This window comes from Manis javanica, chromosome 1 (assembly GCF_040802235.1).
Source record: "Manis javanica isolate MJ-LG chromosome 1, MJ_LKY, whole genome shotgun sequence".
Lineage (NCBI taxonomy): Eukaryota > Metazoa > Chordata > Mammalia > Pholidota > Manidae > Manis > Manis javanica.
This window is the reverse complement of record NC_133156.1, coordinates 182,906,742-182,921,621: the sequence shown is the minus strand read 5'-3', so window position 1 is coordinate 182,921,621 and position 14,880 is coordinate 182,906,742. Positions and strand designations below refer to the sequence as shown.

The following is a 14,880-nucleotide window of genomic DNA, read 5'->3' as shown; positions in this document are numbered from 1 at the left end:
CCCATCGGGAGATTCTTGAAAGTAGAGGCTGTTGCTCATTCCCATGTGTCCCCAAACACTGTGACAGGCGTGAAATAGGTGTTCTCTAAATAGCAGATGAAGAAATTCTTGTCCAAAAAGGGAGAGCGACTCCGAAAAATGAGAAGTATCCCAACCGTCTCAGACTCTCACGAATCTTTCATTTGCGGAACATGCTTCCCCTACCCACTTCGCACTCACCTGCTGCACACGGTTCCACGCTTTGCTGGGCGGCAGGGCCGCTCCCGCCCCGCCCCCGGATTCCCGCGCTCCGCGCCCATTGGCCGTCTCGGGAGTGGGCGGGCCCCACGCACTGTGCTTCACTCCCTGCGGCCGGAGGGGCGGCGAACGCGGAGAAGCAAGAGCTGCGCTGGTGTTGCGCGGGCTGCGGGCGATGCCAGGGGACAGCGTTCCTGCCCGGGCTACACCCCAGGCGGCAGCCAGGATCGCGTCGCCGAGCTTCGTCTCAGCGACTACCGCAGCGCGGGGGGCTTCGGACCCTCTGAAGCGGTGAGAGCTTCCTTTGCCCCCTGGGCTGCCTGCCCTCTCCAGTACTCAAGGCCGCTGACAGTGGGTGGGGGATAGGCCGGCAGGGGCGAGGTCCGTGTCAAGGCATTCTCTCGTCGCGCGGTTCAGGTTCAGATTCCGCTCCCCTTGCCCCCGCGGTGATTGACACTCCCCAGGAGGCCGGTCTTCGGGCTTAAGCAAGCTGCGCGTGCGGAGGCGCCAGCCGGTTAGTGAATAGCCTTGGAACGACTCAAGGGCGCTTGTCCCAAGCAACTCTGCCTTCGGGTCTGGAGAGGCGCACTGGTCGCGGCGCTGGGCCAGCGGGTCTGGGGAGACCCACGATAAGGAAACGGTCATTTACACTGCGCGGCACGCGGCGGCGGTGATGAGGAGTTTTCACATAGCATGGTGTTCGTTTTTAAGTCAGTGAAATAGCTCCGGCGAGTTCGAGCGCTTTTCAAAGGTTGCTCTTTAAAAAAAAATCACATTGTAGAATTGTGTAATATGTTGTATCTCATCCAAAAATGGTTTTTGATCTCAAGGTAGTCATTTGAATGCAAATTGATACTTTTGTTTCCTAAATAATAAGTTTTGAGCGTTATTATAGAGTAATAGATTTTTTAATGAAAGGAATTTCTCAAAGTGCAGAAAAATAAAAGAAACCATGCATAGTGTTTTGAGTCAATTTTTTTTCTTTTTGAGTCTTAGTTTAAGGGATTTTTTTCCCCCTTGGTTTGCTTAGGTTTGCTTTCACCCACAACTACACACACAGGTTCCAGATTTTGGATTGATGTAAATAGAGCGTGCGGCCCCGCCCCCATGCCCCTTGACTGAAGGGGAAAATCCGCCACACCCGGGAGCCCTGATCCGTCTGCGGGCTCGCCAGCGGTCCCAGCTCTGGAGAGACCGTGGCGCCTGCCTGGGAGCGCAGGAGGACGCCCACCCGGCCCAGCTATTCATTGCAGCTCTTTGTATTGTTCCAAGAGTCCCCAAAAGGCGAGCTGCATACCTGTTAGAACACTGCTCACGTCCCAGCCTGAGGACACTTTGTAGCAGCATCAGCTCATTCCACCCTGGTGGCCTGTGTTGGCCTCAGGTCCTCTCGCTGCGGACCCTTAGAGTAATTGCTGTGACAACCCAATAGCAGTACTGCATGGCCCTCTCCCAATGTTTGCGAGCTGATGCGAGCCGGGAGTAGAGAGAATGACAGACATTGTGTAGATCGGGACGTCCAGTGTTCTGTCATGCTTCTTGGCTCTGGTTTCTTGGGCCAAGTTCTGGTGACATTTTTTCAGCCTGCTTTGCCCTTTCCCAAGTCTGGGAGGATCGTTTGAGTCAAAGAGCAGTTTTCATCTCTTTTCCCATAAGGACTAGGAAATGGAATTGCTGGGTTGAGAATAAGGTGCTGAATTTAGCCTGCTGCCTTCTGCGGATCAATTTATAGATTTTTAAAAATGAGGACATATTGGAGTTTGTAGAACACTGTAATTATTGCTTTATTAAGGGGTTGGAAATTAGAAATGCTGCTCTATTTTATTGTAATTAAGTAAAGTGCAAGTACTTTAAATGCACCCTTTTAAATTGTGAATGCTGCTGTAAATTGTCTTGGAAATCAAAAAGCACCCTTAATTTATCTTTTCTGTAAATCTTTTTTTTGCATATGGTTAAAGGACTTGGGTAGTGTTTTGCTGTCCCTAGATGTCAGGGTTCTTAATGACTTCTTGCTTGAGTTTTAACTGTATTTTAGGGAGTTGAGGGGAGGGAGTTACAAAATGTAGTAATTCTTTAATTTTGCCTCTGGGGACGTCTCGTGGTGACAAGGGAAACTTGTTTAGTACTGATCTCTCCGAGAAGAATGGTTTAAAGAATTTGCTGGATTGTTCTTTTTTAAAAAAATTACATTGTGTTCATCATGATTTCTAGAATTGTATAGTATGCTGTATCTCATCCAAAAAATAGTTTTTGATGTCAGAGTAATCATTTGAATGCAACACTGAAACTTTTGTTTCCCAAATTATAAGTCTTGAACTTTCTTATTTTATGGTAATACACTTTTATTAGGGAAAATTTGCACAATACAGAAAAATAAAAGAAAAATCATTCATAGTGTTTTGAGTCCTCAATTTTGAAAGATTTTTTTTCTCCCAATTTACTTAGGCCTGCCTTCACCCACAACTATATACCTAGGGGATTCCAAATTTGGAATGGTGTTTGTAGTGTTGAATATGCAATTTCGGGGAGTGGGGGGCTTATAGGTTGCATTAAAAATATTATTTTTCTCTATTGAAATGTCAGCACCAGCAGAGACTATTATGGCACTTTCTCCTTCAAAGGGAATGTGGTGATAAAATGCTTTAATAATTTTGAATATTATAACTACTAATGTTAAATATTTTGATTTTTTAAATGGCATTACATAGGAAGGCTTTGAGAACTTGAGTCTGTCATCATTTAGTGATGAGTCATTGCTAAAAGAGTTCTATTTCCCATTTTTTCCTGTAGCTTCATTTTCCTTGCAGCATTCATTTAAGAGTTGTGATTTTGATATCAGGGTTCATCACTCTCTTTTTTGACTTTTTGACATGTTACATGGATAAAATGTTTCAGTTTGAGACTTGGGATTTCCTGAAATACCTGAAGAATAACAGATGATGTCAGTATATCATCCTCTGTCATTTCCCTTAAATACCTTATATTTACTTTCCCATTAACCATTAATTAGGTTTTTGGAGGCCATTTTCCCCATACTTATTAAAAAGCTTGAATTTTTTGATACATTTTCACTCCACGATTCTACTTCTAGGAATTTATTCTGAAGGAATAATAATGGATATGTTCACAGGGCTAGTTACTGGATGTTTGTTGCAATGTTGTTTATGATGGCAAAACTGAAAATACTCAATGTCTCTCTCTAAATAGGGAAATGGTAAAATAATTTAAATCATAGAATATATGTAATGTAATAATTCATCTCCTACTATAGTCATATATTAGTATAATGTAAACTTATACAGCCATTACAGATTATGTAGAAGACAAAATCAAAAGATGATCATAATATAATATCAAGGTAAAAAAAGAATAAGTCCTTAGCAAGTATGAATATTTTCCCATTTTGGTTAAAAGAAGTATAAAAATATTCTAAATGTAGTAAAGATTATACCTGATCTAATATTCAGGCTTGCCACTTTGAGAGAATTTCTGTATAGTAAAGTTTGAAAACCCTTGAGCTAGATTGAAAGAAGGAAAAAAGGAAAGGTTATGTTCACATATTTAGGTATTGAGACCATTCTGTCTTTGAGATAATCACTATATCCCTAGAGATGAATGGGGAGTTTTCAAGTGTCTGCTTATTCACAAGGCTTATCCTGTTACACTTTATTTGTCTTTATAATCTTAATACAGGTTCATAGAGTTATTGTTGTGAGAATTAAAAGACTGGCACTTCTCAAGTTGGCATGTAAGTGTGCAAGTTCAATAGATGTGATATGATTGCAGTTTTGTACCAACAGACAGAGATATGAATTAAAGTTTAAAAGTAATGTTTTTGAGTAGAATGCTTTCATGGGGTGGAGATCAAAAAGTAAAAAAATATATATATATATAATGAAAAGTCTCTCTCTTTCCCTTTTACCTCCTCTCCAATTCCTGTTCCTCCAATTATCCACCCTGGGTAGTGATTATTACTAATTTATTGCTTGTCCTTCCAGAGATATTTTACACATATTCAAGCCAAAACAGATTTACATCTTTCCCTTCTTTGAATATATTTGCTGCTTTCTTCCTTTGCTTTTTCCACTTGACAGTGTATCACTGGGGTGTTTTTCTACCAGTATATAAAGTACCCTCAATAAAAGGTTTTGTTGAAAAAAAAGAACCAATGCTCTGCTAAAAGGCAGGAACCATTTTTCAGCCCTAGTGAACCAGTGGATCCTGGCATTGAACCTCAAAAGCCAACATCAAGAAGAAAGACAGCCAGTTGCTGGGCCCTTCTGACAGGAGAACATACCACCACCCATGCAATACTCTTGCCAAAACATCTTAGCCAGAGTCAGATCAGATTTCTAGAAACAACCACTGATTTACAAGAAAACCAGAGGACAGAGGGACTTGTTAAACTATCCCATGGGGATACAACCAGCAAAATTCAGACTAGAGAAACCTCTACCAAAGCATAACCTAATTTCCTCAACAAATATTTTAGAAGGAAAATAAGAGATTAAAAGAATCTTAAAATACATGCTAAGCAATCACAATGTATGGATCTTATTTGAATCCTAATTAAAATAAATTGAAACTAAATTAGAATATTGTGAGACAATTGAAAATCTGGACACTGGATATTTCATAACATTAAGGAAATTTTTAAAAATGTAGTTGTGGAAATTGTATTAGTTGTAATAAAAAAAGACAAGTCTCTATCTTTCAGGAAAAAATGCTCTATGATGGTTTTCAAGAATGGTGAGATTTTATGCTATTTGCCAGGTAATAAGATTTCCTGCCAGTTTCATGAATGCTGGCAGAAGACAAGATTCCAGGGTCAATGACAAAGGGCCATTTACTACTCATAGCAATAAGAATATTAGCCCAACAATTAGCGACTTATTCCAGTTCCCTGAGCCTCACTTCCCCTAGGACAATATGAAGAGGGCCTGTGACATCTGTATACATAGGTGAATGATAGGAGAGAAACCATAAACTTAGAAAACTGAAACTTTTATAATGCCTGTAAGCTTGATTGTCTTTTGAAGCTCCAAAAGGAAATATTATATCTTCCAAGATCTGTTCCAAGAGCCTTCCAAGTCTGTTCACTATACAAACATCCAGATAGTCCAGAAAGATATTTCAGAACAAAGGCAGTTTGTGCCCTACCTTGCAAGATGTCCAGAAATGTGAGAGACCTATGGAGAATTGTTCCTCAACGAAACTGACCCCTTCTTTCTACACCATGTTGGCTTCTAAGTGATTTTCCCCAAGACCATGCCATTCCATCAGCCACCCTGATTAATCTGAACAACAGAAACTACAAACAAATTCATTCCCTTTGAATCATACAAACACATACATATCAACAGGACTCTAAGAAACATGTGATGCAAACTGAGGTTCTGACTCCAGCCACATTCCTCTTGATTCTGGATTCAACAGCTGAGCCACTCCAATAAACCCTTCAGGTCTACCTTACAAAACCAGGTGGTTTTGCTAATCACTAGAGAAATGCAAATCAAATGCACAAGGACATGTCACCCCACATTCACTAGGATGTCTACTATAAAAAAAAAAACCAGAAAAGAACAAATGTTGGAGAAAATGTGGAGAAATTGGAACTGTGTACTGTTGGTGGGAATGTAAATTGGTACAGCTGTATCAAAAACAATATGGTGATTCCTCAAAAAATTAAAAATAGAATTACCATATAATCCAGTAATTTGACTTCTGTTTATACATCCAAAAGAATTGAAAGCAGGACATTGAAGAGATATTTCACACATATATTCATAACAGCATTATTCACAGTAGCCAAGAGGTAGAAGCAACCCAAATGGCCATTGACAGAGGAATAGATAAACAAAATGTGGCATATATACACAATGGAATATTATTCAGCTCTAAAAAGGAAGGAAATCCTGTCACATGCTACAACATGGATGAACCTTGAGGACATTATATTAAGTGAGATAAGCCAGTCACAGAAAGATAAATCTTGTATGATTCCACTTATATGAAGTATCTAAAAGTAGTCAAATTTAAGAAACAGGAAGTAGAATGGTAATTTCCAGGGGCTTGCAGTGAGGAGAGGGAAGCAGGGAGTTGTTGTTTAATGGGTAGAGAGTTTCAATTTGCAAGATAAAAAACTGGAGCTCTGTTGCACAATAATGTAAATACACCTAATACTACTGAACTGTATGCTTAAAAATCACTAAGATGGCAAATAATGTGGTTTTTTAAAAATCACAAATTAAAGCAAGACAAAACAGAATGCTCTATGAAATTAAAAATATGATAATCCAAATGAAATTCTGAGTAGGACTAGAAGATAAAGTACTCTACATTTGGTGCATAGCTGTAGTCCTGAGGCTTTCTTTCACCTTTCTCCTGTTTTGAATCCTGTTACCTAGATCCTGGTGTGGTTTGCTCATATCATTTTGCTGCAGCACTTCATCTAGTTACATTCTAAGAAATGATAAATTTGCCAAGTCCTTGCATGTCTCAAAAATGTGTTGTGGTGTTGAATGGTTGTTTGAATATGGAAGTCTAGGTTTTTTCCCAGAATTTTAAGATTTAATTTTAGTGTGTCTGTCAGTATTGCTGTTAATCAGATATCATTAAGTCTCATATCTCTTTATTTCTGGGTTGTTTTTCCTTTCTGAAGGCTTTTTAGAATCTTCTCTCTGGTATCCTAAAATTTTATAATAACGTGACCTTGATGTAATTCTTTTTCTTCATTCTCTGTGCTTTGCACTTGGTGAGCCCTTTCAACCTGAGGCCTCATTTTTTTCTCTAGTCTGGTAAAATTTACTTTAATAATTTCTTCCTTTCCATTTATTGTGTTCTCTCTTTTATTTAGCTGGATTTTGGGCTTCCTGGCTTGATCCTTTAATTTTCTTATCTTCCCTCTTCTGTTTTCCATTTCTTTCTCTCTTTTTTTTTTCCAGCTTCTCTGGGCAAGTTTTTCAACTCTATCTTCTAGCCCCTCTATTCAGAATTTCATTTTGATGATCATATTTTTTAATTTTATAGAGCTTTTTCTTGTTCTTGGATTGCTTCTTTTCATAGCATCCTACTCTTATGTTATGAATGCCATATATTTTCTTACCTTTTAATGAAATTAATTGTAGTTTTATCTTTAGGCTTTCCTTTTGTTTTTTTCATTGTTTCTGCTCTTTCTTGGTCTGTTTTTCTCTTCATTTGTCTTTTCAGTTTCTTCAGGGAGAAGCCTCCAGTCCTCTGCAGCATGAGATATAATCATAGGTGTCATCATTCGGGGAGCAGGGCCATTGAAAGGGAATGTCAAGAGTCCCTAAGATCACCTATTGATTCACTGGTTCTCTAGGAGGACTCATAGGACTCAGTGTCTAGTTATTCTCACAGCTATGATTTATTACAGTGAAAGGTATAAAAGCAAAATCATCAAAAGGAAAAGGTACCTGGAACAAAGTGAAGGTATACAGAGGAAACCAGGCACAAGCTTCCAAGAGTCCTGTCCTAGTGGAGTCACACAGGATGTGTTTAATTCCTCCGTCATTGAATAGAGACTTGTGTGAAGTGTTACTACTAATGGAGCTCAGTAGAGATACAGTGACCAAGGTTTCGCTGGGGACTGCTCCCATAGGCACCCTCTGCCTAACATGTACCAAAACTCCAGACTCCCAGAAGGAAAACAGGTGCTCGGCATGAACCATATTACCTGTGCACACTACGTTTAGGCACATTAAAGCATTCTTGGAGGAACCTTCCTGAAATCAAAGTTCTCAGATACCAACCAAGGGCTAAGGTTCCAAGGAGGCTTTTCAAAGGATAGTAATCTCACCCAGGAATTCCACTCCTAGGAATTTACCCTAAGAATGCTGCAGCCTATTTTGAGAAAGAGATAATACACCACTGTGTTTATCGCAGTACTATTCACGATAGCCAAGAAATGGCAGCAATCTAAGTGTCCATCAGTAGATGAATGGATAAAGAAGATGTGGTACATATACACAATGGAATATTGTTCAGCCATAAGAAGAAAACAAATCCTACCATTTGCAACAACATGGATGGAGCTAGAGGGTATTATGCTCAGTGAAATAAACCAGGCGGAGAGAGACAAGTATCAAATGATTTCACTCATATGTGAAGTATAAGAACAAAGAAAAACTGAAGGAACAAAACATCAGCAGACTCACAGAACTCAAGAATGGACTGACAGTTACCAAAGGGAAAGGGACTGGGGAGGATGGGTGGGAAGGGAGTGATAAGGGCGGGGGGAAAAGAAAGGGGGCATTATGATTAGCATGTATAATGTTGGGGGGGGCATGGGGAGGGCTGTACAACACAGAGAAGACAAGTAGTGATTCTACAGCATCTTACTATGCTGATGGACAGTGACTGTAATGGGGTTTGTGGGGGGGGACTTGGTGAAGGGTGGAGCCTAGTAAACATAATGTTCTTCATGTAATTATAAATTAATGATAACAAAAAAAAAAAAAGGATAGTAATTTCAGGCCTGCTCTGTGAATTCTTTTCTGCACAGGTACTGAGTATCCCACAATTTAATACACAGGCTTTTATGTACCCTCTTTATCTTCTGCCTCATGCCTTATCCATCACCTCTAATGGTAACCTGGAGGCTAGAGCCTCTCACCTGTTGTGGGACCAACAAAGCTACCTATTTGCAATATGGTGGGGACAGTGGCCATGAAGAAAGGGGTATCCAAATATTTTGTGTCAGTAAACCATTGCTAGATGAGTGTTTCTCGAAGTGCAATCTCAGGGGGCTCTTGGGACCTTTTTTCACAATAGTAATTTTATGACATTTGCCTTTTTATTTCTTTTTTTTTTTTTTGAGAGGTCATCTCTCATATTTATTGATCAAATGGTTGTTAACAACAATAAAATTCTGTATACGGGACTCAATGCTCAATGCACAATCATTAATCCATCCCCAGCCTAATTCTCGTCAGTCTCCAATCTTCTGAAGCATAATGAACAAGTTCTTACATGGTGAACAAATTCTTACACAGTGAATAAGTTCTTACATGGTGAACAGTACAAGGGCAGTCATCACAAAAACTTTCAGTTTTGATCACTCATGAACTATAAACAGTCAGGTCAAATATGAATATTTGTTTGATTTTTATACTTGATTTATATGTGAATCCCACATTTCTCCCTTTATTATTATTACTATTATTATTATTAATATTTTTAAATAAAATGCTGAAGTGGTAGGTAGATGCAAGATAAAGGTAGAAAACATAGTTTAGTGTTGTAAGAGAGCAAATGTAGAGATGATCAGGTGTGTGCCTGTAGACTATGTGTTAATCCAAGCTAGACAAGGGCAATAATACATCCACGGATGCAGAAGATTTCTCTCAAAACAGGGGGGGTAAGGTTCTAAGCCTCACCTCTGTTGATCCCCAATTTCTCACCTGATAGCCCCCCTGCGACTGTGCCTGTCTTAGGTTGTTCCTCCCTTGAGGAATCTTACCCGTCTCTGGCTAACCAGTCATCTTCCGGGGCCATACAGGGAAATGTAAAGTTGGTAAGTGAGAGAGAAGCCATATTGTTTGACAAGCTTAGCTTTTTACTTCTTTGCAGATTTATGCCCTGTGGCTTCTATGTCCAGCATTTGTCTTGAGGTATCTTTACCATTTGGAGGAGTTATGATACTCGGTGAATTCGATATGAGGCACGAATTCTATTTAAGGGTTGTAATTAGGAAGGAAGAAGAAAAACTATAGAGGTAGCAGATGGAAGAAAACATGGGAAGATTGATTATTTCTTTGACATATCTTCTTGTGGAGTAACTTAAGCATGTATAGGTTTTAAACTACTAATTAAATTGCACACACACATTAACATAATAGGAATACAGTTACATAACTAAAGCAGATCTATAATTATCAGCTATCTCCAGTGAAGCCAAGAAAACCAGTTAGGCACCCTAGGCATTTGTGAAAATTTGTCTATGATATGATGGATATTGTCCAACTGTACTTGAACAGTCTGAGAGAAATCAGACAAATTAAAACAACCCATTCCTGGGAACTGTTCACATCCCATATGTTCTTTTAACAGTAGATAGTCTGTAGTTGTAAGATTTTGGAGCGCTACAACTTGCACTTCTCCTAATTCTTGGTTGAGTTCCAACAGTATAGAGCCAGTCAAATTTGTTGTTTTACTGTATGCACAGGACAGCTTAGATATCTCCTTCATTCCAATGGCAAGTCCAGGAACCAGTGGGATGAATACAGCTACAACTGCAGCATCGCCTGGATCTTTGTTGAGGTTTTTTGATGATCATTTTCTGGTATGTCTCTTCCAGAGAGTGCTAAAGTTGGAAGTTCTTCTTCATACTGTATCTTAGTTCATTTTCTGTGTAACCAAATTAGGCTTTGATCCTCTGTATATGCCTTTTTCTTATAAGCATAGAGTGGAGAGTCTTCCAGAGGCTGTATGATATGCCAATAGACTGAATGCAGAAATCTGAAGCAATGCCACTCTTCTCACTAGTCTACTTTGTTTTGGAAAAAAACAGTTATTTTCCCATAAAACAATAGGTTCATTATTATTTCTAAATGAATTAATAAATATTTTAAAATTTCTGTTTTTCTTAAGACAATAAATATTGATAGCTATAACCCAAATAAACAGTTCTTTGGAGTCTCAGTGTTTTTTCTTTTGTTGTTGTTTCTTTTATCTTATTTTGGTATCATTAATATACAATTACATGAGCAACATTGTGGTTACTAGATTTCCCCCATTATAAAGCCCCCATCACATACCCCATTACAGTCACTATCCATCAGAGTAGTAAGATGCTATAGAACCATTACTTGTCTTCTCTGTGTTATACTGCCTTCCCCGTGACCCCCACGACATTATGTGTGCTAATTGTAATGCCCCTTATTCCCCTTTTCCCTCCCTTCCCCCCCATCCTCCCTGGTCCCTTTCCCTTTGGTAACTGTTAGTCCATTCTTGGGTTCTGTGAGTCTGCTGCTGTTTTGTTCCTTCAGTTTTTCTTTGTTCTTATAATTCACATATAAGTGAAATCATTTGATACTTGTCTTTCTCCACCTGGCTTAATACCCTCTTAATATCACTGAGCATAATACCCTCTAGCTCCATCCATGTTGTTGCAAATGGTAGGATTTGTTTTCTTATGGCTGAATAATATTCCATTGTGTATATGTACCACATCTTCTTTATCCATTCATCTACTGATGGACACTTAGGTTACTTCCATTTCTTGGCTATTGTAAATAGTGCTGTGATAAACATAGGGGTGCATATGTCTTTTTCAAACTGGGCTCCTGCATTCTTAGGGTAAATTCCCTAGGAGTGGGATTCTTGGGTCAAATGGTATTTCTATTTTTAGTTTTTTGAGGAACCTCCATACTGCTTTCCACAATGGTTGAACTAATTTACATTCCCACCAGCAGGGTAGGAGGGTTCCACTTTCTCCACATCCTCGCCAACAGTTGTGGTTTGTCTTTTGGATGTTGGCCATCGTAACTGGTATGAGGTGATATCTCATTGTGCTTTTAATTTGCATTTCTCTGATGATTAGCGATGTGGAGCATCTTTTCATGTGCCTGTTGGCCATCAGAATTTCTTCTTTGGAGAAGTGTCTGTTCAGCTCCTCTGCCCATTTTTTTAAAAAGGTATTCTTGATATACACTCTTATGAAGGTTTCACATGAAAAAACAATGTGGTTACTACATTTACCCATATTATCAAGTCCCCCACCCATACCCCAATGCAGTCACCATCCATCAGTGTAGTAAGATGCCGCAGATTCACTGTTTGCCTTCTCTGTGCTACACTGTTTTCCCCGTGACCCCCCTACACCATGTGTACTAAACATAATACCCCTCAATCCCCTTCTCCCTCCCTCCCCACCTGCCCTCCCACACCCCTGCCCTGTGGTAACCACTAGTCCCTTCTTGGAGTCAGTGGGTCTGTTGCTATTTTATTCCTTCAGTTTTGCTTCATTGTTATACTCCACAAATGAGGGAAATAATTTGACACTTGTCTTTCTCCACCTGACTTATTTCACTGAGCATAATGTCCTCCAGCTCCATCCATGTTGTTGCAATGGTAGGATTTGTTTCTTTCTTATGGCTGAATAATATTCCATTGTGTATATGTACCACCTCTTCTTTATCCATTCATCTACTGATGGACACTTAGGTTGCTTCCATATCTTGGCTATTGTAAAAAGTGCTGTGATAAACATAGGGGTGCATATGTCCTTTTGAATCTGAGAAGTTGTATTCTTTGGGTATCAATGTTTTTTAAATATGTAGGCCTTGGACCAAAAATTTAATATGCTTACATCTCCTGCTTTTCTGAGTCTAAAAATTTGTCCTTTTATTAGTTATTTATTGATACATGTCCAATATGGTTGCCATAAACCACATTAACTGTTTAAATCTAAATTAATTAAAATGAAATAAAATAAAAAATTCAGTTCTTCATTCACACTAATGACATTTCAAGTGCTCAGTAACCACATGTGGGTAGTGGCTACTGTGTTGGATAGCACAATGATGAAAATCTTCATCATTTTAAACAGTTCTATTAGACAGTGCTGATCAAAGCTCTTAACATTTAGAAGCCATTCTTACCTCTTTCCCTTACTCATTTCTACCCCTATGCTTTTTGCTTACATTATGATAGCTAAGCACTTAATACATGCATCATTTGTTCATAAAACATCTCATCATCACCAAGGCAAAGGGACCGGACATGCTTTCTGCCAGTGCATACCCTGACTCACACAGATTGCTTTTGAAGTGGAGGTGGCATTGACGTATATGCAGTGCAGACCTGTGCAAAGGACTATTCAGGAAAACACCATTGACAAAAGCTGCAGTGTGAATGGCACCCTCTGGAGGTGCATAGTGCAGTAGTCCTGAGTGCTTTAAGAAGTCAGGATTTAAATCTACGTTTGTATAATTCTAGTTCTGTGCCTTTTGTAACTTTGGTTAAGATCACTCAGCCAACCTCTCTTGTCCCATATATCTGTGCTGTTGAAGGATGATTTTCAAAAACAAGTGAAAAGCATGATTCACATACAGATATAAAATGAACAAGTGTTAAAGATTTTATTTAACTCAATAAAATGAGGGAACCAATAAGATGTTACAGCTAGTTCAACAGGAGTATCCAAAGAACAGACATAGTTGTAAATCAGGAATATTGAAATGATCGTGCAAACGGAAGGCAAACTGGCTTCTTTTACAGTAGAGAAGAGTCAATTAAACCTCCACTAGACAGAATTTACAAGCCTAGAATCAAGAGTTATTTTGTACCACTATCAGTTTTCTTCAGTACAAATTAATAGGGTAAAACAGTTCAACAGTAATGAAAGGCTAGGATCAGATAATCTGGAAGGTTGTGACCTAAACAAAGCATTATTTTCTGTTAAAGCACCCATTTTCTCCTGCAAAAATCATCTAGCAAAGAGTTCAGATTTTAATTTGCCAGCTCATCTATATGAAAATTCTGGTTTTCAGTTACATCTATCATTGAAATGAGTAAGCTTGTGTTCTGGGTTTGTTTTTTCTGCCAAGTTTACTTACTTGTTTTAAGCAAGTTATTTAGGTTTGTAAGGCAAGTCAATGATGAGCTAAATAGATAATTCAGAAGGATTTTCACTTTGGACCCATACTGGTTTCCTTAGCAATAACAGAGAGTAGCTGGCAATTAAAAAAAATTCAGCACTGCCTTGTACTTGGAGGGCTTCAAAATAAGTAAGCCTCAATCCTGTTTTCACACTGGAGAGGCAGCCTTGTACACAGTGAACCATTATACAGAGTGATAAGTACTGTCCCAGTTGTGAGAATAGTGTGATGTAGAATCACAAAGGAGCAAGCAATGAAATCTGGCTGAGAAGTCAACATTTCATGAGGTCCTTGAAGGACAACTCGAATTTAACCAGAATAATTTTTTCCAATTATACAAATATGGGAACTTCGGATTAAACTTCAAAATAAAAAGTTAATCTCATAAATGATCCCCAGGCTAGCCTCCTGATATTCATACCCTTGTGAAGGTTCCTCCCACATTGTATCAAGTTTGGTCTGTATACTTATGTATACGTGGTAGAAGGAACAGCGTGTGGAACCCAAGGCTTGGTCATAAAAGACATTGCTGTTCCACCCATGGTCTCTTGGTTTGTTTGCTGATTGAAACCAACTGTCATGTCATGGGAAGGCTCAAGCAGCCTTATGAAGAGACTCATGTGGGAAGAAAGTGAGTTTACTCTGGGCCAATGGTCACCCATCTATTTCCTAGCTTCCCTGGCAGCAGCTGTGTTTTTCTTGGTGACCAAGTCCTTGGGAGCAAAGAGATGTGTGGAACTTGTGGTACTTATGTTTAAAATTGAGTTTCTCAATTTTGTTTTCATTATCACTCCCATAAGGAGACTTTTTAGACATTTTTTTCCCCTAATTGCCCCTGTGAAATTTTACTACCATGAATATATTGTCTTGCCTGAGGGTTTCAGATCTGGGCAACTTCACTATGGATTCAGTGAGACTAAGACATGACAGTGGAATGTTCTTGATGTTCTTGGGGTAAAAGGTTTACACCTGGCTTTGTTTTCTCAGTGGTAGGTTGAGCACTAGAATCACATCTGCACCC

General features: G+C 39.1%; 1 protein-coding gene across 4 annotated transcripts in view; it reads left to right on the top strand.

The window, feature by feature from the left end:
- The first annotated feature begins 378 nt into the window (after window positions 1-378).
- The window catches only part of ZNF638 (zinc finger protein 638), a 136,662-nt gene continuing 122,160 nt past the window's right edge, over window positions 379-14,880 (top strand). For 2 of the 4 annotated variants that reach the window (XM_073211656.1, XM_073211653.1), the window contains exon 1: window positions 381-528. In XM_073211656.1, coding sequence (XP_073067757.1) covers window positions 413-528 — 116 coding nt within the window. In that variant the 5' untranslated portion in view covers window positions 381-412. Of the gene's footprint in view, window positions 529-14,880 lie in introns of all 4 variants that reach the window. The other 2 variants (XM_073211658.1, XM_017668639.3) reach the window with 2 other exon arrangements.